General features: G+C 40.0%; 2 protein-coding genes across 2 annotated transcripts; one reads left to right on the forward strand and one right to left on the reverse strand.

Moving 5' to 3' along the window:
- Positions 1-66: 66 nt before the first annotated feature.
- Positions 67-8343, reverse strand: LOC136423942 (von Willebrand factor A domain-containing protein 7-like). Its single transcript, XM_066412343.1, has 9 exons — positions 8030-8343; positions 5670-5792; positions 4901-5074; positions 3647-3716; positions 2494-2582; positions 2026-2208; positions 1393-1605; positions 566-868; positions 67-95 (listed from the first exon to the last, which is right to left on the reverse strand). Exons 1-9 carry the CDS (start codon positions 8289-8291, stop codon positions 67-69), a joined length of 1446 nt encoding a protein of 481 aa, XP_066268440.1. The 5' UTR covers positions 8292-8343.
- A 6162-nt stretch (positions 8344-14505) lies between these two features.
- Positions 14506-21722, forward strand: LOC136423943 (P-selectin-like). Its single transcript, XM_066412344.1, has 9 exons — positions 14506-14679; positions 15722-15892; positions 17428-17598; positions 18100-18270; positions 19377-19547; positions 20031-20201; positions 20987-21157; positions 21403-21576; positions 21682-21722. Exons 1-9 carry the CDS (start codon positions 14550-14552, stop codon positions 21720-21722), a joined length of 1371 nt encoding a protein of 456 aa, XP_066268441.1. The 5' UTR covers positions 14506-14549.
- The last annotated feature ends 771 nt before the right edge of the window (positions 21723-22493 follow it).

Genomic DNA, 22493 nt, shown 5'->3' on the forward strand with positions numbered 1-22493 from the left:
TGTATTTGCAATATATTGTTTTTTTCATGTTACTTAACTCGTTTCCAAGATGGACGGGTTTTCTGTCTACCATATTGGATCGTCATTGTTGGGGTCTGCAAGGTTAAGGGAAGTTCTTCATACCTTTCTTTAATTCGACAGACGAAATGATGATCGGATTGTGGATGGTGTTTTTGTCATTGATTCTAGCATACTGGTAGCATAATTTTATCGAAATCAACTCACAATAACAAGCGGAAAAACGGGTATATACTTAAGACTTGCTGCATATTTTTTGCTTTCATAATCGCATATACAATGTATCCAGAGCGCCACATAATGTCCTTGTACACTGAATATTAAACCCGGGTGAGTCCGGAAGAGTTCGGATGAGGTGTTCATTATTTCATGGTTATATATGGCATATGAAAAGCTTTAAGTCAATAAATACATAGAGACGAGTGCAAAAATATACAATTAACAAGATAGTAACTTAAATGAAAGAATAATGAATAAAATAGACTATAGCGATGGCTGCTCATATCATGCACTTCGTTTTCTGATCAATCCAAACCACAAAGCATACCTTTAAATGGGACTTGTTCCTGTACATCTCGTAAACTGCGACTGTTGCAAGTGCCAGTCAACAGGAAATTGAGGACAGCTTTCTTTCCAATCATGAGTGCTGCGATGGTGCTGTACTTTTCTGGATCTTTTGGAGTTGCGTCTGTGAAGATGAAGACCTTAGAATCCGGGAGACAGTTGAGGAGAGCCAGTTCAATTCCAGAAAAGCAGTACTCGGGACAGTCTCCTCCACCGTTCACTGTTAGTGCGTTGAGCCAGCTGATCATCTCGTTTGGGTCTCTAGTTGTAAGGACGGGTCCTATCTCTGATGATTATAATGCAAAAAAAGGGGTTGCATTGAGTCAAACAGTGGTTATTCATCATCACAATGTATTTACACAACAGAGCTACTAGGCATAGCGTCAGAAAACTCCAAACCAAACAACAATTGTGTATTATCTATTGACCATTCCATCTTTATGTGGTCTTGACATGTATTTTGCTGTTTTATTTATTTATTTAGCCAGCGGACACACTCATGTCTCTTGGCCTGTTTTTCATGCTCCCTGGATACAAATACAATACACAGACATAATACATAATGATCACAATAATATACAATTTCAAAAACTCTGTATCAGTCTTAATTCCATTCTTAAAGTCCATTTCTAAAGGTCGATAAGGCAGTGAGTTTTCTTTGTTCTGGAGTTTAGATATGTTGTTTTGTTTTACATTACCTCCATTGTTCTTTCTGTCATGATTGTCGATTTTGACGATGTCACCGTTCATTCAATTATCACTTTACCGTCGCGTCACAAATTGGTAAATCAAATTAGTTAATTTGTTCACCTGGATCACTGAATGTAGACAGGATGTAGTTGTACGGTGCATTTACTGTGCCTGTAGTGATTTGAACTATCTGAACAGTTTCCTGTCGCAATGCTTCTACATCGTTCCGCATGCTGCCTGACACGTCTATGACAAAAACCATGGAGTTCCCCGATCCAAGGTTGAGCAGTTCCCTGAACTTATCGGGACCTATCTCCGACAGTAGGCCGTAACCTGGAAGCGATAAGAATACATACACTTGTGTTTATATGATATAAATAACATAGCAAGGGGGTCAAAAATCTTATCATTTCGAGGTCTTATCAAAAACTACCAACATACGAAATATCAGCACAATCCAACCAGGCATTCTCAAGGTATCGTTTTCACAGGCACACACACACACACACACACACACACACGCACGCGCGCACACACACACACACACACATGCACGCACGCACACACACACACGGACAGACGGACAGACAGACAGACGCAATCTTGACGAAGGTAGTATAACCATGATAACGATTACAGTGCAAGTATCTGGGTTATCTTTACCCAGATCTTCCCCAAGATGTTACCCCCTGGCAACGATACCAAAAGGAACCCACAATAGAAGTAATCGATAAGGAAATATTAATCTATGACCTGGGGCAATGAAGAAGTTGGTTGTTGCCTGGATCGCTGCCTGTGCGGCCTGTTCATGTAGATAGTAGTGGGGAGACAGACTGGGATCACTCGTCTCCTTGTTGATTCCTCCAGTCGGGACTGCCAGTCTGGAATCATCAGTCAAACCGCCATGGCTGCACTTGCCTGTTGTTGGAGTGTAAGCTGCAAGGAACATTGCATCCATTTTTAGCATTGCTTCTAATCTAAATTTGAAACATTTGGCAGCGCAGAGAACTTAACAGAAACCATTTTTCAATAATCTCAAAGTCAGTATACATTACCAACATATCATGGGGCACTGTTTATATAACTTGTAACCAATGACTTGCAAAAGATAGATACAACTGTATCTTTTATGAGTCTTTCAAAACCGTCGTCATGCTAATATCTCCGAGGAAGTGTGCTTTGATTTAAAAAGAAACAAGGGAAGAGTAAAATTGGACTTACCCGGTGGTTTGGCTTTCGTTTGACCACTCTTGTATCCACTAGTCAGCAGCATTTGAAGAAGGATGTTATTTCGACAATTTCGGACTCCCCTATGAGGAATTAATTGAATCAACATGTTAACAGAGACCAAACGTAAGGATTGATTAGGTTAAGAAAAGCCATGAAATGTAGGTATATATTAATAGAATTTGGACGTTGGAAGTCAGGTGTGCTGTAGTGTGTTGATGAAGGTTAGACATCCAGGTAATAAGATACGCCAAAAATAATTACTCAAGCAACTGGATAAGATTTTTGAAACAGACGTTTCAGACAGTATCCACTGTCTTTCGTCAGTGACTAACGATAGGACTGAGAACACCAGGTTTTATACCAAAACTCTGAATAAATAAGTTAATGAGGTTAAGACAATTTAGGATGTGCTGTAGTGCTTATGCAAAGCTTATGCAAAGCAGAAGGATTGAATGTATGACGCGTTGTGTTGTTTTGCATGTGTACACAATATCGTTACTACCTACTACTGTCAGCCAGTATGTATATCAGATTAAAGGGTGTGTATAAGATATTCTGGCTTCACTGATTTCATGATATAGTTTTCATGGACTCACTGTAAAGCATTGCACCGTCATTGAAACTCTTTTACCCTGGCTAAATGATTTGGAAATGTCACAATAATAATAAGTTTATTGCAAATTCCTGCCCGAAGGCTAATTGCAAACAACATACATAAAGTAACATTATAAGCGACTAGACTGGACTATACGAACGTATTTGTCTATAACTAGTGAGGGGTTTGACATCTCTTTTGTAAACAATGGAAGACGTAATGTCCCACCTTTTCTATAATGTGTGGGTTTTTAGTAGTTAAAAGAAGAATAGTCTTTTCTTTGTCTGTAAGCTTAGAGAATTTCGGATAGATTTTAGTGGTCTGAATATACAACTCATTTCGTGCATTATCATGAAATGAACAGTTTGAAATAAAGTGTATTTCGTCTTCCACGGCATTTGTACTGCAATACTTACAAAGTCTTTTATATATAGGTAATTTTCTATACCGGCCTCTTTCTATTTCAACAATAAGTTTAGCAGCAGAATTGACATGCCTGTCTAACAGTTGATTCTGTTTGTACAATAGTTGTTACATAAGGTTCCTTACGAATCTATCACGCAATCCTGGCATGTTGCAACTGTGATGCCCACCGGTCGTAGAGGTCTATCCTCCAGTCCTACAGATTTAGCAAAAGATAGGTGCTTGAGTATATACTGACTACTAGGAAACAATCATAATCATCTAAAAATATGAGACAATTTTTCAGCCAAAGTGTTTGTTTGTCTGTGCCTTTACTTATTCTCGAAAAAAAAAGCTCTAATCGGTCATCTTGGCCGCTTTTCATAGAGGTCGAGAAGAGGGCATGTCAAGGGGTCAACATAACAATAAATAACAAAAGCTTGGTCAACCAAGGTGACTCCAAATTATATCAATAATACAAAGAATAGATAAATAATGAATAAACAATGACAACATGTGTCACAACGTCATATCAAAGGACACAAATATCTCAAAGCAGAACCCAGTTTTTTTACAAGTTGGAGTTTACTTCAGGGCCAGTAAATGACTATACAAAGCTCTTGGGCTAACCTGGCAACCAATCAGTGATGAATAGACACAATGGAGGCCACAATCTCAAGGTATCGCTTTTCCTAGATTCATGAAATTTAGTGTCCATGAACCAGGTGTCAATAAATTCAAGTGTTCATTATATAAAAGGTCCATAAAATAAATTGTTCATATGATAAAGTATCCATAAAAATCAATTGTCCATAAGACAAAGTAAAGTCATAAAGTCAATAGCCTATAAAATCAAGTGCCCATAAATTCAAGTGCCCATAAAATCATGTGCCAAGTTTGATATTTCCTTTTCAGAACGAAGGAGGCCTATGAAATACAGACGACAATTTCTGTGAGTCAATTTCTTTCAGAGATTCTAACTTGATTGGCTATCTACTTCCTTTAACGGTGATCAATCTAGTAAAATTCAACATTCGTGGGGTCGTGTGGCGCAACGGAAGAGCTTTCGGCTCAGAACTAATTGGTCCCGGGTTCGAATCCTGTCATGTCACCGATCTTGTGCCCTCCGGAAAGGCACTTAACACGACTTTCTTCACTCCACCCAGGGGTAAATGGGTACCTAACTTCGGTTGGGGAAGGTCGTTTTGAGGTCATCTGGTGGCACCGAATGGCAGCCGCCCAGACCCTTGCGACATTTCCACAAAGTGCAAGTGCGGATAAAATATGTATACTAGTATGTTGTGTTTTATGTGAAACCTGTAAACCCTGCGTCGATATATATTAATTCAGCGCTAGAAAGGCTGCCATTGCGGGTAATTTCTGACCAATAAACATAATTACCTATGTCTTCATACGGAACCCCTCCCTCCAGCTCGACCCAGTTGGTGTTGCTGTAGAAGTCTTGTAAGATGTGCAGGTAAACACCAATCATTGATCTGGCAGCCTCAAAGTTGGGTGGGGTCGCCGATAGGACTGCTAGTATGCTGTTCCGCTGGGTTATCAACCGGGTGTTTGCTAATAGAAAATGAAATATTCTTGTAAAAAAACATTGGCAAAACGTTCACTAAGGACAACAAGTTCGAGCGTGGCAATTTTTAAACGCTCGATGGGACCATATTCTTTGGACATTAATAATGAACGAATGAAGACCTTTACTGCACATTTCTGCCACACTTGGCTAATTACAGGTCACAACAAAACAAAATAACAAGTACAGTTAATGGATACAAAAATAATATGACTATCATTAGATATAATAATCCATAATGGTAGATGCACAATGTATATCATTGTCCAGGATTTAAAGTGTGTAAGGCAGAGTACAGGGCAACTTGGTTATTGGCTATAACCCCCCCGAGCACCTGCATAACTGACCTTGTGTCATTTTCTAAGTGACAATGATAGAATATTAAAATGGCGCAAATCTTTCTTTGCTTTCGATGAAAATCTTACAACCTTGGCCTCACGATCTCTAACAGTCCAGGCTTTCTAAAATGTGGTATTTTGGGGACAACGTTCAAATTTGGACGAACGGGATTTTAGCATTTTCGCAAGTCGTGTATGCCTTGTTTGGAATTTGTGATCATATTCAACGATATATAAATATCACCTGCTTGGATTTCCTCACCGCCCACGTGGTATTCTGCTTTAGACAGGTAATCGCTGTCCACTCGTGAGTTTGCGTTGATCATCTCTGTTATCGCCGACTGGAGTTTTCCTGCTGAGGTCACGTCTATACAAAGAATTTAGATTTCAGCATTTGTTAAACCCTATTTCCACCATTGGAGACCGTTAAGCTATCAAATTTCGATGTGTATAACAAAAGGCTTTAAGTTGAGACCGCGCTCCATTGCAGGTTGTCAGAAATGGGTCAGGTTTTTATGAATGAAATTTGGACAATCATATTATTCATTAATCCGAAGAACATACTTGGGAAGAAATGCATTAATACAGTTCATGAGCCCTTCGCGCTCAGCGTTAAAATCAGTAAACGCTGTGAGAAGTTTTGGTGACACAAGCTGACCGCCAATAAAGCTTTGAACAAAATGAGTAGAAACTATTTCTATTCAAAACTTAATGGCGGCCGGCTGGTATTATTTCCAAGCTGCCATAAATGTCAATCAAAAAACGTTCTTTAAAAACTGACACCTAGCCTCCCAACGCCTAACTGACGAGTTTATTTTTGTATCTTTTTTATTTTACCAGATTTAGTCGTTAGGGCAAACCCGGTCATGGCCGATTCAAATCTGAGTTTCAAAGATGTCGGCTGGAGTGATTTTGTGCTACGCTATGGCAACACACAGTATTGAGCTAAAAGATAGATTCAAGGGTTTATGTCATCACATAGCTGTTGTGCAAAACGAACTAAAGGGCTTGCACTTATACACAAACATCACCAAGCCAAACGATACGGTGACAGTGGTATATGGGGTAGGGGTATATCCAAACTTCAGCGAGTATGTACAGGGAATACCCTAAATAACAGGTACTCATTGACAAGAACCGGGATCAGATTTGGAAACAGGCGTTTTAAACAGCATCCGCTGTCTTTCTTCAGTGACTAACTGAAAGAACAGGAGCACCGGTACCAGGTTTGATACCAAAACTCTGAATATATATTTTAATGAAGTGAAGACAGTTTAGGATGGCTCCATTCAAGGCTTAGTCAAGACAAGGTTGTATCCTGATACTTCAATTAGCTGCTGTTGATTTCTGGTACAGGAACTAAATGTTGTTCGTCCGGGGTACGGCGGAGGAGGGCCTATAATCCCAAGTGCCTGAAAGTTCAACGCGTAGACCACCTCTTCTGTTGAGGGTCGGATTGTACACTCTCTCTCTCTCTCTGCCTTGAAGATAAACAACACCCTATTTTTTCTCTTGAAAAGGTAAGAAGAGCGCAAAGACTCCGAAAGCCCTCCAAACATCTAAAATCGTCTGAGCTGAGGTAGTGTAGTGGATCCGGAGTGAGCGCGCCCAGGTGCTAGCTAGCGCTCTTGGGCGGCCTTCCGTTTTCGAACGGGCTCGCCGCCTGCCGACGTCTTTGGCTGTCTTGCTCGTTCGGACGCGAGCGTGTCTGCCATTCAAGCTTGCCATTACCGATCGCCGTGGAAAGCCGCCAGCTTCAACCAGCTGCGCGCAAAAGATGCCCTCTCCGGATAGAGAGCGGCGCGACGCAATTGAAAGTACAACTGATCCTCAGTCAGACTTGGCTACGGCACGGACCCGGGGCCACAAATTCGCTCGATTTGGCCAATTTCTTCTATTTTCCCAGCGATCCACAGGGCCTGGGAGAGGCTATAGATATACATGGTGTGTTAATCCATCAAGCACCGCTTTGTTACTTGACTTTGATACACCAAGTGACACACAGTGCAATTCACAGGTGCGCCCACTTGTTTAATAAGCATCCTGATAACTTGTATCTAAAAGCTCACACATGAAAGCTCGATAATCTTTGTGATCAGGGTAGGATTCAATCAGCCATGGCACACTAGCACTGCTCTGTTGCAAATGTATCCTTTCTTTCCTGATAATTGGTCTAAGATACAGCGATATATTTCCTAAGAATTCAACATTATTACAGGTTGAGGTTCTTGGCGTTTGCAGGATGTGGCAAACCCTTACGTTCTTAAAAGCCTAGACATGCTTCGTGGGAGGACGATCTTGGTTCAGCAACCCGGGCACTCAAGGGACTGGGGGAAAAATAGTTGCTGAGGACAGATGGTTGCTAAAGACAGGGTGGGCCAACTATGAAAAAAATGAATGTGGCTGTTTTAATGTTTATAAGGTGGTCGCCTGCGCCAGTTGATCGGCCATCCGGGTTTGACTATAGTACTAGTTAATGCTGAATGTCATGTTTCAAGCATACCATAGAACACTGCAATGCTAGGAACTACTCTATCTCCGGGTAAACTGTTGATGAATATAATCACCAAAAAAAAGGCCGTAAAATATGTTGTTATGCAGTACCTCCGTAATACGCTGTAAAAAGCGTTGTTGGGTTGAGTGGATCCAAATTCTGTAGTTGTCCTGGAGTGAAGGACGTCCCACTTGGAGGGTTGTCTTCCAAAAACTTGGCTGCAGCTTTTACAACTCCAATCTGGGTTATTTCCTCATGGGTACAGTCGACTGGGTTCAGAGGATAGAGCGTACTCAGTCTGTTAGGTAGAAATCCCTCAACGCCTACAATAGTGAAAAAGGATAGCATCGCAACTGTTCGTGGATTCGCCATTTTTAGGTACGTGCTACACTATCTACGGAGGGTAGAAATGAACTGCCAAAGCCTATAGGTGAGGAAGTGTTATTGCAACATGTACTTCTCTGGCAAAGCTGAGCACTTGCCAGGTCAACGGTGTTATTTAAATAGCTCACATACATAATAAATTACCGTTTTGTCTGGGAATTCTTTTGAAGTAACTTTACCACGCAAAATAAAACGATCGGTCATTACTGCTATGACAGTTATTGGTACGTGTTACATAATTAGCAAACAGGAACTGAGTTAACAATAGGGCAATAAAAGTAACGCAGATGATATGATACGGGTGAAAATGGGGTCACAACAAGACTGACCAATGTCAAGGTCAATGTATCAGGATAGTCATTGAAGGCTGCTATGTAGCTTATCTTTGAGAGCACCCCCCCAACAGTCGATGGTCACGATTTAACCATTGTTATGATGGCATCCAATAAATAGAAAATATCCAAACAAGTATACAACGTTGAAGATATACTGATGACAGTCATAGACTATCATATGTTAAAACATGCACCTCTTCCTGGGTCCAAGTGGAACTCTTACAACCATTGGAGCAAAATCTTAAAAGTAGCGGCCTGACTGCCGTAGGAAACAATCCAGGAGAAGTGTATAAATCAAAAATCAAGAAAGTCGCAAAATGACATTTTCCCGACTAATGATGTCAAAATGGCATGCGCAGATGTACATCCGGTAGGGTCGCTTGAGGCTTTGGTTAATTCAAATGAACCCATATATGAATAAATTGTGATCGACTTAAAAACACGATTCTTTGTGAGTCAGCTGCCAACTAAGTGAAGTAAAGATGAAAACGCTACTTGAGAAAAATTATGATGCTATGCGACTTGTCAATAACAAGATTGGATAAACAAGTTTATAGCACTCATAACTAAGGAATCGGGGATAAGTGTCACACACATATTTCAATCTAAGACACCTATACAACACGACGAAAGTTCAGAATAGCAATGGCAATGCTGAGTCAGTTCTTACGATGTAGAAAACAACTTTTATGTCACGGCTACCTTAACCACATTGTGTTTGCTTTTACAGCAGGGGGTATGGTCATATATACCATCATTTGAACAATATAAGCTTGTAAATGTACTTGTGTTTTACCTCGTCGATCATAATAAAGCGGGATATAAATGGTCAGTCCGTCGGCGAGTTGCTTATTCCAGGGGCGGTAATAGAGGAAGTAATAGAACAGATTTTCAACCTCAACGCCTCAGACCTGAACACTCTAAGGGTTAGTGAATGTATACTTTTCTATTTTTTCTTTCTTTCAAGTCTAATCCAATGGCTCTGTGTAACATTATGTAAAATTCAAGGTATGTGACGTTGATAGTTTAAAAAAGGATTGAAATTTTTATCTTTTTTCATTTCCTTCAGTCTGGTTCATGGAAAGGTTTGCATGTTTGTGTTGTTTCTACGTTTATCATTGATATCACTGTTACTTGGTGTTTATGCTTGCTATGCTGAAACGTGAAATCAATAGACGATGGTGCGATGCTCTGTAATCTCCAAGCAGAAGAAGTGGTCGGAGAAGCCCAGAAGGGACCGCAGGAAAAGTAAAAGACTAACAAAACAGCCCCTACCGCTTCATCTGCTTGGAGATTATAATCTCTGAAGAATATGTTTTCATATACATGTGGGATGAGGTTGATTTTCACCACCAATGACGTTGTCTTTGGTGCCGTTGAAGGCTTGTAAAATGGTTTCAGTGTATGTGCTTTGTTCCCAATTGCAAGAGGCCTTACAGGGGTGTAGCCGATGTAGAGCAGAGGCAGGGCAGAGAGCTGTGAATTCGGGTCAATTTCCAATTTTCGATATCCAATTGCGACGTTGCCCTTTATTTGGCACTGTCATAAATTAAGTGACTCTATGAAGACTAGTGTGATGTTTTCTGATACTTTCAAACGTAAACAGTAAACAACAGTATCTCGGGTTTGTAGAAGTTCGAATAAGATCTGCTTCTAGATATCATTGGATATCGGAACTATTATTTTTAAGATTATCTCTGTTGGGAGTATTGCGGCCGTACCAGAGCAGGAAATCAATCTGCCGACGAGAATGCGAATTCTTAGACGACCCGCTTTCCTTCTCCAGATTTTGTACAAAGTCAACAAATTCTTAAGTTGTCCATGCTTCGTGCGAGTTTCGTGAGTAGGTCGAGGTTGCTTCTACTAGCCTCGGTTGAGCTCATACTAACTCATTACTTTATAGGCATCTGACGTCTTACATGCATTTTGAGTTTGCATTTGCACACTATAAAGCCATATAACCCCCATATTATTGTTATGTCTGATTGAAATAAATAAAAGAAACTGTGCTTTTTGAAAATTTGTAAAATAAACCCCTGTGATAGTCTTTTTCTAATATGTGAACGAAGACTCTTCTATCTTTTCTTTTTGCAAAAGAAAACTTTATAAAGATGCTTTTTATGCAGACTTATTTTATTTTACGGATGGGCTAATTCTCTGGAGACCCCTACACTGATGCAAGCAGGCAAAAAATGTTAGATGGGCAAAAAATACCTATTTCAAAATCCTAGTTGATCGAACACACAAAGCGCAGTATAGCAAATATGAAACGAATACTTTATTCTTCCTCAAGTAGCCAATTCAATTATGTTTTTGGATTAAGAAAAGTATTATTTGCAGAACCAGAACACTTGCCTCTGGATTTTGAGTCCCCCTTTAAGACAACGAGTTAGTTTCTTACACTACAATTTGTCTCAGAGTCGTGTCTTAAAAGGGGACTCAACTCCAGAAGCAAGTGTTCTGGTTCTGTACATGAAATTTGTTCTTCATCCAAAAACATAATTGCATTGGCTACTTGACATTTAATTTTGACTAGGCATCAGTAACACTGTACAGCATATTCTGATGACGACAAAATAACATTGAAATGGTACAGAATCTGGCAGCTTGGATCTGTGCGTCAGGGGTGCTAGTGTCACCATAATAAAACAGATCTACAGTGGACGCCACTTGCAGACAAACATATGTCCAGACTATGCATGATTTACAAAATGACTGATAAACAGGTACTAGGTGGTCGTATCGACCATCTTAGACCATCTTAGAAAAGAACAAGGAATAGTCATGCATCCAGTACCATTGCTATCAACCCAGAAATGAGGTGTTATAATATAGATTCAAGTTCAGAACCCACAAGTATCATTCATATATCATATCATTGTATTGAAACAATAGGGCAACTTAAGATTTAGGGTATCATATAGTTTTTAGTTGTCACAGGAAGGCCCCCCTCCCGTGAGTTGGCAAATCAATCTTCTAGTCTTTATTGTACTGTAAAATGTCATGCATCATAAAATTTGAAGTACTTTTGAAAGGACGTGTCACCTTTTCATCTAGTGCGCAGTACCATTAGGAGGTAAGTGAGGTGGTAAAAAGACCGTGTTCGGACGTTTTAACAGCAATCTTAGAGGGTCATAAAACTAAACAAAGGTAATAAAGTCCCCCAGTAAGGATGTTCCCACCTAAAATCAGAGTGTTTGTCTCCTAAGCACAATTGCACATGATTAAAACTTCAGCGTGGTCGTACACGGCAAAACAACTGAAAGGTTTAGAGGGTCTGGTTTTGACTTCACAATTCTCTGTGTAATTTACTGGAAATTTTATTAGACTTAAGTATTTGAGACACGGTGGCCGGTCGCTCGGGTATTCTTTTCTGTAACTACGTGCGTTCGACAAAGTATCGGGTTACACGAGGCAACATTTTGGCTAACGGTAAAACATTTGTAAATAAGCAAAATAGTGGGAACGGACACATACTTTCAAAATAAAACGAATCAAGCGATTTTACAAACTTTGAATGTTGTCATTTTGCGCTGAATGGCTGACTTTTCTAGATTTTGCTCCCAAATACGATTATTTTCAGGTTTTACCACTTCCAGTGGGTGCATTTGGATTTCGTACAACCCACAGCATCCTCCATCTTTGGAAAATTGATCACAGCTTTCTATATTTTATTCATGGAAAAAGATATTTGTGGTGCTTACGTATTTGAAACGTATGGACGCGTATGGACGCTGTACATGTACTTTAAACTCATTTCAATAACCTAATAGGGCTTTGAAATTTGCCTCAAGATATATAATTGTTATTATTGTTATTTTATTTTCCACTGCCTTCAAAAAAGAAGTCAAACCCAACCACAACCATAGTCAACCTTTAGTTAATTTAGACCTTTCACAGTAGACTAGATAACTATTTTTGATTCCCATGTATTTCCATGTACTTGTTTGTCTACAATTAGCCTTCGGGCATGAACTTGCAATAAAGTTACAATTATTAATTCTAATATCATTGCTTTTTGTGTTTACCAATTTTAGATGAGGGCCGGGGTCGTTCTCTTCCTTGTAGTGATACTAACACTACTTGTGCCGGAGTCTCATGGTTGGCGGCGGCGGAGGCGACGAAGTTGCAGCAGCAGGGATTGCCAGTGGTCCAGTTGGAGCAGCTACCAAGGTACCTGCTACGGCTCTTGTGGAGGCAGTGGGCAACAGACATCCCGGAGGTACGTTAGCGTCCACGCTGCATGTGGAGGCCAAGGGTGTTCCGGCTCTTCAACCAGGACTCGGGCTTGCATTGGGAACTGCAACCGTCGAGGATCATGGCGGAGTAGCGGATATTGCGTGTGCAACAGCGGGTACACAGGAACATGTTGTCAATCAGGTAACATTAGTTTACATTTACTAACTTTCCGCTGCATTGATCATCAAGAACTAATTAAATAATGACAGCTTTTCACCGACATGCGTTACAGAGCTTCTTTTGTTATAATGTGGTTTAATGCTAAATAGCAACCCTTAATAGTAACCTATTGCCTTTTAGGAAATAGTGCAATTATGTACCAGACTTAAGATAAATTGCACAAATTGCAATTGGTTCATTATACAAATACATTTACGTGATAACTATGAAACTTGATGTGTGTGTGTGTGTTTGTGTGTGTGTTTTATTTGTGTGTGTGTGTGTGTGTGTGTGTGTGTGTGTGTGTGTGTGTGTGTGTGTGTGTGTGTGTATGTGTGAAAAACACAAATTGTTCTCTTCCGGATCATATACATTATTGCCGCATTTAGCTTAGGTTTAAGATAAAAATACCACAAACGGTGTTGAATCTGTCTGTAAATAAAATTTATTTCAGTAATACGTTGCCCTTCTTTGGACGCCCCCCGGTATGGCAGAGTGTCATCTTCTGCCAATACCTACGGAACAAGGGTGACTTTCTCATGCAACACTGGATACCAGGTTATTGGAAGCAGTACCAGGACGTGCTCTAGCAACGGATATTGGTCTGGATCAACAGCGTATTGTGAAAGTAAGACTAAATTGATGATATTATGTCAGTCTCCTATTGAAAATTGAGAACAGAGCCAACCTCGCTAATATGTCTTCTGGCCAGTGCTCTTCCTTGAGTAATCAATACAAACAGCCTGCCTGAACGCTTTTCATGCTTTTTCAAAGTACAATTTGAATAACTTTTATCTGCCAATGTCATGATTTGTAAGATATATGTGTAATATTCTTGAATAGTCCTATTATGGAATGCAGTGGGTTTATAAACTGTTCGCGTTAATAATGCAAATTAGACTTAACACAGATTTTTCGATTGGAACTTTAGCAGCTATTCAACGACAATACCTTTACCTACCGCCTGTGGATGTACCGTATAAAATCGCAAATCTCCGTAGAAAAAATAGAAGTAGTTATAGCAGACGTTTACTGATAAATTGTGATTTAAAATATTCAAAAAAATGGCACATCAAAATTCACTCCTGATGTCCAAACGGACCTCGTACGGGTGCTTAAGTGTTGATTCTGGCGAAAGTTTAATGACTAGTTCACAACTGTAATAACTGACGAGATCGCCGCACCTTGATGTCATTATAACAATGATAATGATTATTATCATGATAACAAAAATGATGAGAAAATTATTATTATTATTATTATTATTATTATTATTATTATTATTATTATTATTATTATTATTATTATTATTATTATTATTATTATTATTATTATTATTATTATTATTATTATTATTATTATTATTATTATTGTTATTATTATTATTATTATTATTATATTTAATAATAATAATTTTATTATTATATTGAATAAACCATTCATCATCGTCATTATCATAATTCACTTTTCAGGGATAACATGTCCATACCTCAGTCCTCCTGCGCATTGCTCGATGATAGGCGGCATATCATACGGCGATGTCCTGACCTTCACCTGTAATACTGGATACCAGATGACAGGAAGTGGAAGGCTGACCTGCGGAGCATCTGGAGCATGGAATGGGTCTCCACCTACCTGCAGCAGTAAGTTGGACTGTCGCGTTAAACGTCTAACAGAGTTATACAGACAATAATCATATGTTTGTTTGTGTGTGAGTGTGTGTTTGTGTGTGTGTGTGTGTGTGTATGTGCGTGTTTAAGTGTGTGTGTGTTTGTCTGTGTGTTTGTGTGTGTGATTGTGTATGTATGTGCGTGTTTGTGCGTGCGCGCGCGCGCGTGTGTGTGTGTGTGTGTGATTGTGTGATTGTGTATGTTTACGAGGGTATAGAATACAGTCAAACCTGCCCAAGGCGACCACCCGGGGGACCGAGCAAAAACGGTCGCGATGGACAGGTGGTCGCCAGGACAGGATTCCAATCATAACATGTTTCCAGCTCGAGGTGTTCAAATACCGTGTACCACGTAGATGGATGGAAAATTATGTGATTTTAGACAGCATGACCCCCACCAGGTTCAATTCTCATTGACAGAGAGATCCTGTACAATCTGCCAGAATCACCGCTTCTACCGGTATGGATCGCAATCAAAGTCTCTCTCGACAGTGATTGCGATGTAAATCTCTGGCAGTGCAATTGGTATATTGATAAAAATCTCTATCGGTGTTTGTACATTTTTTGTGCATACGGATATTCGCTTAAGAGCCAGTCAGTCCCGGGACCTGGGAGGGAGGGGGTTGTCTTTTCGGACCCTCCTCTTCGGACCTCTGTAAAAAAAATAATCTCGATCTAGACATACAGCATATATGTGCTTTGTTAAGAAAAAGGCTGACCGACATGTACAAATAAGCGCACATCCACTAGAAATAGAAAGGGGTAGATGTCAGTGCACGTTTTGTAAAATGAACGCAGTGGAAAATGAAATACATTTTAACTGCGATTCTAATGTAGCCTCCGATGCAGACTCCTCCCGGCTGTTTTCTTTTTAAAATTATTGTTTTTATACTATTACATTTTTTTTCTTACTGCCGGCAAAAAAACTGTAATAGTATAAAAACAATAACTTGAAAAAGAAAACAGCCGGGAGGAGTCTGCATCGGAGGCTTATTCTAATGTCAATTTTTCAACAGAGATAAACTGCCCAGACCTCTCTGCACCGGCTAACGGAAGTGTTAGTGGCGGTAATGCATTCCAGGACATTAAGACCTTCATCTGTGATGCTGGGTACGAGCTCGCGGGAAGTATCACTAGACAATGTACGGCATCAGGGACTTGGACCGGTTCTCAGCCAGTCTGTAATGGTGAGTACACTCAACCAGGTCTCGTTTGGGGGAAAATATTGATCTCTTGAGATAAATGGGTACTGATATGCATTGATATGAGTCTGAATAAGATACGTTATTTTTTTCAGGTTCTTTAGCATAATTAAGGGTTGATAATTTAGTTTATTTGAATCATATAAAACCCGGGCAGCAAGATCGATCGATACGGGTGTTCCGGACCGGGTAATAACTTTCGTTATTACACGGGGTTCTACCTTTATCACACAGGCTTCAATAGAATATTTAGAATGCATTTTGAGTATGCCCATAGCACCGCTGTCGAAAATTCAAATTACGCACTCGTAGGTTGGAATCGATGTTGCTACAATTTTGTTTGTTCGAGGGCACAAAACTCTCTCAACTTTTTTTCGGGTGGGTATGGCATAGATAGAATACAGCACGCGCGGTGTATTCCGCATCACCCTCGGTCCCGGCCCTCCCACTGGCCCTCCGGCCTTCGGGCGATACGACCCGCGGTCGAGCGGGCACTTCGGGCGTATATACACCGTGTTGTATTCTATATTAATACAATATAATCCGTTCAGCCAGCCGATGTCACTGAGAACAAAAATCATTAGTACATCGCAACTATTAGATATCAGTATGTTATCACTAAGAATAAAGTAATGGAATGTCGTTCCTTCTGTTACTTTTCAAAAGCATTTGATATTGTAGCAAACATGAAACACTTCATAGACATAGCTTTTAATAATAACTGTGATTAGTAGGGAAATGGATGTATGGTAATGGACAATTTTCTAGGCTCTATCAAGCCTTATCTAGACCATGTGTTTTTTGAATATGAAAAAAATAAAAGATACAAGATTGTGACGAAGTTCGAGGGACAAAAAAGACATTACATTTAGCTAATGACATGGTCCGCCATCTTGGATTTTGACCAATGACGTCATCAAAGTAGCGTAGTTACAAATCATGAATCATATAACTAACATTGAATTGCATGCAATGCTAATCATGTAAGAACACAAGTATGGTTTGGCAAAGAATACTTGAAACCTAATTGTTAAACAGAAATTGGCAATATTTCTGATAATACAATATGTATATCAGAAACCTGTTGCATCACGAATTTGAAAAATGATAAAGTAGAAAAAATGACCAAATTATGTAGTCCTAGCACAAGACATTAGGATTTATAGAACGAAGGTTGTTGAGGCCACGTTTAATGCCTCTCTGTGTTGATAGGGTTAAAGTCAAATTAGATTTCTGAGATACGATCACATATTGATGAGAAGCTATCAAAGTTGGCATTTGCACAAGAAGATGGGTATATTTGCACTTAATTCCTTGCTGATCCTCATAGCTATTGAAAGTACCACATATCTAGTGAATTCAAGTTTTATTCACAGAATGTTGATAGCCATAGATTTTATGGAGTAATTGAGGAATGGGTTGGAAACAGAAAGATTGAAGCAGGCTTATGTCTTAGAATTTGCTACAATTTGATTATTGAGATTAAACACAGTTTCAAAATTTGCTATTCTAACTTGAAGGAAAGCAATGTTCAGCCCTCCAAGCACCACCCTTTGGCTTTATCAGTGGTTCGTTCTTCTTGGGTGACACCGTGACGTTCTCCTGTGATACTGACTACGAGCTCATTGGGACTAGCAACAGAACATGCCAAACAACTCAGCAATGGACCGGATCACAACCAACATGTGCTGGTAGGTACTGGTTCATGCCAAATGAAGTTAAAAGGGAGTAGTTGTGTTTGTTGGCGTAATGATAAAACTGATAATGAATATAATGTTTGCTTACATAACACGTCCTTTTATTTCCAGTGTCTCCGTCATTCTCCATCTTTTGATGCATTGCAACCACTCGTATTATCTTTATTCGTATTCAGATACGTGGTACAGATACATTGTACAGACACATAGTACGGATACAAATGCAGATCGAGTACGGTGACCGTGTCAATACCTGATCCTACATCGGCGTGAGGAGGGTTGACACGGTAGCCTTCGCGTGGATTTGTTTAAGGTGGATGACCGGTTGCGAATCTGAAACCGACACGCTTTGGGCATCCGTCTTCCCCAGCGGTTCCAATTCGAGGGAGACGTGCTGGTTCTGGTCGGGATACTTGCAGCGAGCTGCCGAATGACTCTTACACTCTTTTGATAACCCTAGACCAACTGTTCTGTTTTACGCCACTTTTATTTCAGAAAAGAGGTGTCCTACCTTGTCCGCTCCTCCGAATGGACAAGGTATAGGTGGCGCTGTGGTAGGAAATCTACTTCGGTTTACCTGCAACTTGGGGTATAATCTTGTAGGGACCAGTACTCTTCTTTGCCAGGCCGACAAGACATGGAATGGAACGCGGCCAAACTGTGAAAGTGAGTTTTTTTATCCACCTTAATTCGTTTTATACTTTCCCTAAGTAACGTAGGCACAATCATTTTGATTTCAGGAACAAATGATAATAAGTTTATTGCAAATTCATGTCCGTAGGCTAATTGCATGTTGACAACAAGGTCGAAGTACAAACATAGAATAAAACATACGGCATACATGTGATACAAGATCATACTAAATTGCTAGTCTACAATTAATACGATTCTATATCTACGGTGCTAATGCGGGGTTTGTTTCTTCTTTGAAATCAGTCGAAAATAAAAAGTCCCACACTTTCAATGATGAGTGGGTCGGATGATTTCAAAAGGAATATTAGTTTCTGTGTATTTCTTAATCTAGAAACGCTTTTAGAGATTTCATATACTTTCGTGAATAATCTACTTCTTTCTGCTTTGTATTTGGGACATTCGCAGATAAAATGCATTTCATTTTCAACTGCTTTCGTTGTACACTGTTGGTTGTACACTGTTCAATCGATTCATTATGAACAAATATCATTCCAAATTGCAAACACAATATCAACCAAACACGGGAAGCAGTCTACCAATTAAAGGTGATACAAGTATCTGTGATAAGACCTAGCCATTGGTATTGGTTTTGATTTCCAATGCTGATGAACATGTATTCTTCCATCGATATATAATAATAATAATAAGTTTATTGCAAGTTCTTGCCCGTAGGCTAATTACAAGTACATGTAACATGAAAGAACGGACAGACAATTGATAACAATATAGCATGTGACTTTTCTAGTCTAAATACTAACACTAAATTCTATCTTTTTTGGGTTTGACTTCTTTTTCCGAGACAGTGGAAGACGAATGATTCCACTTTTTCTATGATGTGTGGGTTTTGTGATGTTAAGAGGAGAGTAGTTTTCTTTTTGTCTGTTAACTTGGAAAAATGTGGATGGAATTTGGTGGCCTCTTGAAACAGCGCCTTTCTTTCTTGATCGTAGAAGGGGCAACTTGAAATAAAATGTGTTTCGTCTTCCACCGTGCTTGACATGCAGTATTTACAAGTTCTTTCGCACACAGGTAGCTTTTTGTATATATATAGCTTTTATATATAATGGTCGTTTGTGCAGAGACCGTGTGCCCTCCTCCTGAAGTGCCTGTAAATTGCGTGGTTAACGGCGGGAGGACTTATGGCGACACGGCGACGTATACATGTGATGCTGGGTACAGACTCACCGGCACTGGTACCAGGGTTTGTCTCGCAACAGGTGTATGGAGCGACTCTGTGCCGCATTGTGAAAGTAAGTATAGTCTGTCACTTTTGGGGCTTTCCTGAAATACCACTTTAATGGTACCAGCTTGTGAAGGGGCACTGAAATTCGCCAAGGCGAGAAACTGAAATCTTTCCCAAAATATGGAGTACGATGATAACATAATCACCCAGGAAGTCAATTATTATAATTTTTCAATTTGGCATTGGAAGGTACGTTTTAGTAGGGGTGGCAAGGATATATGTATACATTGGGAAGTATATCAAAGAATGTCTAGACGTTAGAAACTCCTCCAATGATTGTAAAAACCCATTGTCATCCCATACTACTACACCATATTTTAGAAGATAGACTAATTAGCCTAATAGAATGTCACATGTACCTATGTATCAGTGAATGCCATACTTTGTACCTTGTACAATTGTTGTGCAATTAAGTTATTATTGTTACAATAGAGATGAGAATTCAGATACGTGAATAAGATATCGAATCTCGTTTTTTGTTCCATGGCAGAAAAACTTTGCCCAATGCTGTTCCCACCGCAACACGGTTCTGTGTCGGGTGGCCATTCCTACATGGATATTGCATCATATTCCTGTCACACCGGCTACGATCTAATCGGAAGCTACAGAAGCATCTGCCAAGGGAATCAACAGTGGAGTGGGATACCACCAACATGTGAATGTATGTTGCTCTGTTTATGGTGCAATGCATAGTTTCAGCATCGGTACTTTTTTGTGTGGCCTGGGCTAGTTGGTTTTTCTCCAAGCAGATGTTGGCTTATGTCTTGAACATCATTTGCCGGTGATACCATCAGTTGTGCCTGATGGAAGCCCGGGTCCATTAAAGGACTCCAAACAGATATTAGTATCGGGTTTCATATACTGGCCTGTAAATGATATAGAGAGGGATATTGATAGATATCACTTATGCAGATGAAGGCCTATTTGCATGATTGTTAAACAATACAATTATTCCTCAGTGGTAAATATTGGGGGTTTCCTTCAAGCGGAGTTAAGAAATTGGTTAACTTTGAACATGTTTAGATATAGATCATACAAATCAGGGCCTTATTTACATAGTTTGGGATCGTGAGCAAATACTACAATAGCCTTCTTTGCTAAATTTAGACTTTCATAGTTTGATTTTGTCTGGGTCTGCGTTTTCGCACTAATGAATCAAGATCATTTCGATTGATTTGTCTTAAATGGCACATGTCGGTAGTAAAGAGTGTACCAAACACCTTGGCTACACCACAAGGACCATAATTACTTTACGGAGGATTGTGTCCTACGGATTCTTGTTTGCAATTGTTCAATTGAAACAAGTATGCTATCGAAGATAGGCAGACGGAGATATCTCGTAAAGTATTAAGTCCGTATGTTTTGAGATCGGAGTAGACAAATTAATGTGCGGAGGTTTGAAAACTACATATGGGTGTAAATAATCCTCGTGTCGTTTGTTTGCAGTGGTACAGTGTTCTACCTTGAATCCTCCTGTTCAAGGCACCATGAGCGGTGGTAACAACTACAACGACACCGTGTACTTCAGCTGTGCAGAGGGCTATGACTTAACAGGCAGCTCTAACCGTACCTGTCAGGCAGATGGGCTATGGACCGGCACACAGCCTACATGTTCAGGTTATCTTAAAAGAAGAAGATATGACTTTAGAAATCAAATTGTATCATATAAAAAAAATAGGTCATTGCCAATGTAAGCTACCTGACACAAGTTCCATTTGTCGAAACATTACAGTTTGTAAAAGGTTTATTCATAAAAATAACCCCTAAATTCTATATAGAAGATAGAAGAGTTCGCCATAATTCCTTTGAATTTTTCACTCGATGTTAAAAAATCCCTAACACAAAGTGCCTTATCCGAATAGCACTGGACTGCCCTGATCTAGATGCGCCTAGACATGGAGTGAAGACCGGAGAAACATCGGTGGGATCCTTCCTCATCTTCTTCTGCAACGAAGGATACGACCTGACAGGGGGCGACTTCATGCGAAGCTGCCAGAGTGATCTGACATGGAGCGGAATACAGCCAACTTGTGAACGTAAGCGTGTCTTCCTCAATGATTTGCAATATGTTGTGTTCCCATGCACTTCCTGCTTTTGCGATTAGTATTCTTTTTCTTTAACACATTTTATCTCATATGAAGGCAAAAATGACCAGGCTCCAATTGAGCCAATAAAAAGGTAATGGTTTTTATTGGTCAGAAATTAGCCGCGATGGCAGCCTTTCTAGCGCTGAATTGATGCAGGGTATTACAGGTTTCACACACTACACAACATATATAATATCTTATCCACACTTGCATTTTGTGGAACTGTCGCAAGGGTCTGGGCGTCTGCCATTCGGCGCCACCAGGTGACCTCGATACGACTTTCCCCAACCGAAGTCAGGTATCCATTTACACCTGGGTGGAGTGAGGAAAGTCGTTTAAAGTGCCTTTCCCAAAGGTACGAGATCGGTGACATGACAGGATTCGAACTCGGGACCTCTTGGTTCTGAGTCGAACGCTCTGCCGTCGCGCCACACGACCAATAAACGAGCTGAACCCGATACTTGCTCATTAGACTGACATTATTTACAAAACCGTTTCCATTTACAGGGACAACTTGTCCCGAGCTACCACCGCCCCCCGACGGCAATCTGACTGGAGGTAATATGTTTGGTGACGTCGTGACATTTACCTGCGCAGCCGGTTACGACCTGACTGGCAGCAAGACGAGGACCTGTGGAAGAACTGGGCACTGGAGTGGAAGCCAACCATCGTGTTCTAGTACGATTCCATTTTGTCGTTGCTGCAACCATTCTCCTAGATCCTATAAATAAGTTTCTCGCAACATGTTGCAAGAGAAGCTCTAAACAACTTTCATCATTAATGGCATGCTGATAGGGACATGTCCCAGTTAGAAGCTAGATACAAATTAGGCAATTAATATGATCTAATTTACATATACCCGCGAC

This window comes from Branchiostoma lanceolatum, chromosome 18 (assembly GCF_035083965.1).
Source record: "Branchiostoma lanceolatum isolate klBraLanc5 chromosome 18, klBraLanc5.hap2, whole genome shotgun sequence".
Classification (NCBI taxonomy): domain Eukaryota; kingdom Metazoa; phylum Chordata; class Leptocardii; order Amphioxiformes; family Branchiostomatidae; genus Branchiostoma; species Branchiostoma lanceolatum.

Excerpts from the sequence above, each read along its gene's own strand:
- LOC136423943 (XM_066412344.1), top strand. The coding sequence starts at position 14,550 with ATGATAGGCGGCATATCATACGGCGATGTCCTGACCTTCACCTGTAAT. Across the intron at positions 15,893-17,427 it reads TTCTCAGCCAGTCTGTAATG|GAAAGCAATGTTCAGCCCTC; the intron begins GTGAGTACACTC and ends TCTAACTTGAAG. Across the intron at positions 21,577-21,681 it reads AATACAGCCAACTTGTGAAC|GCAAAAATGACCAGGCTCCA; the intron begins GTAAGCGTGTCT and ends TCTCATATGAAG.
- LOC136423942 (XM_066412343.1), bottom strand. The coding sequence starts at position 8,291 with ATGGCGAATCCACGAACAGTTGCGATGCTATCCTTTTTCACTATTGTA. Across the intron at positions 3,717-4,900 it reads GGTTCCGTATGAAGACATAG|GACTGGAGGATAGACCTCTA; the intron begins GTAATTATGTTT and ends CTAAATCTGTAG. Across the intron at positions 96-565 it reads GGAACAAGTCCCATTTAAAG|ACCCCAACAATGACGATCCA; the intron begins GTATGCTTTGTG and ends TTAACCTTGCAG.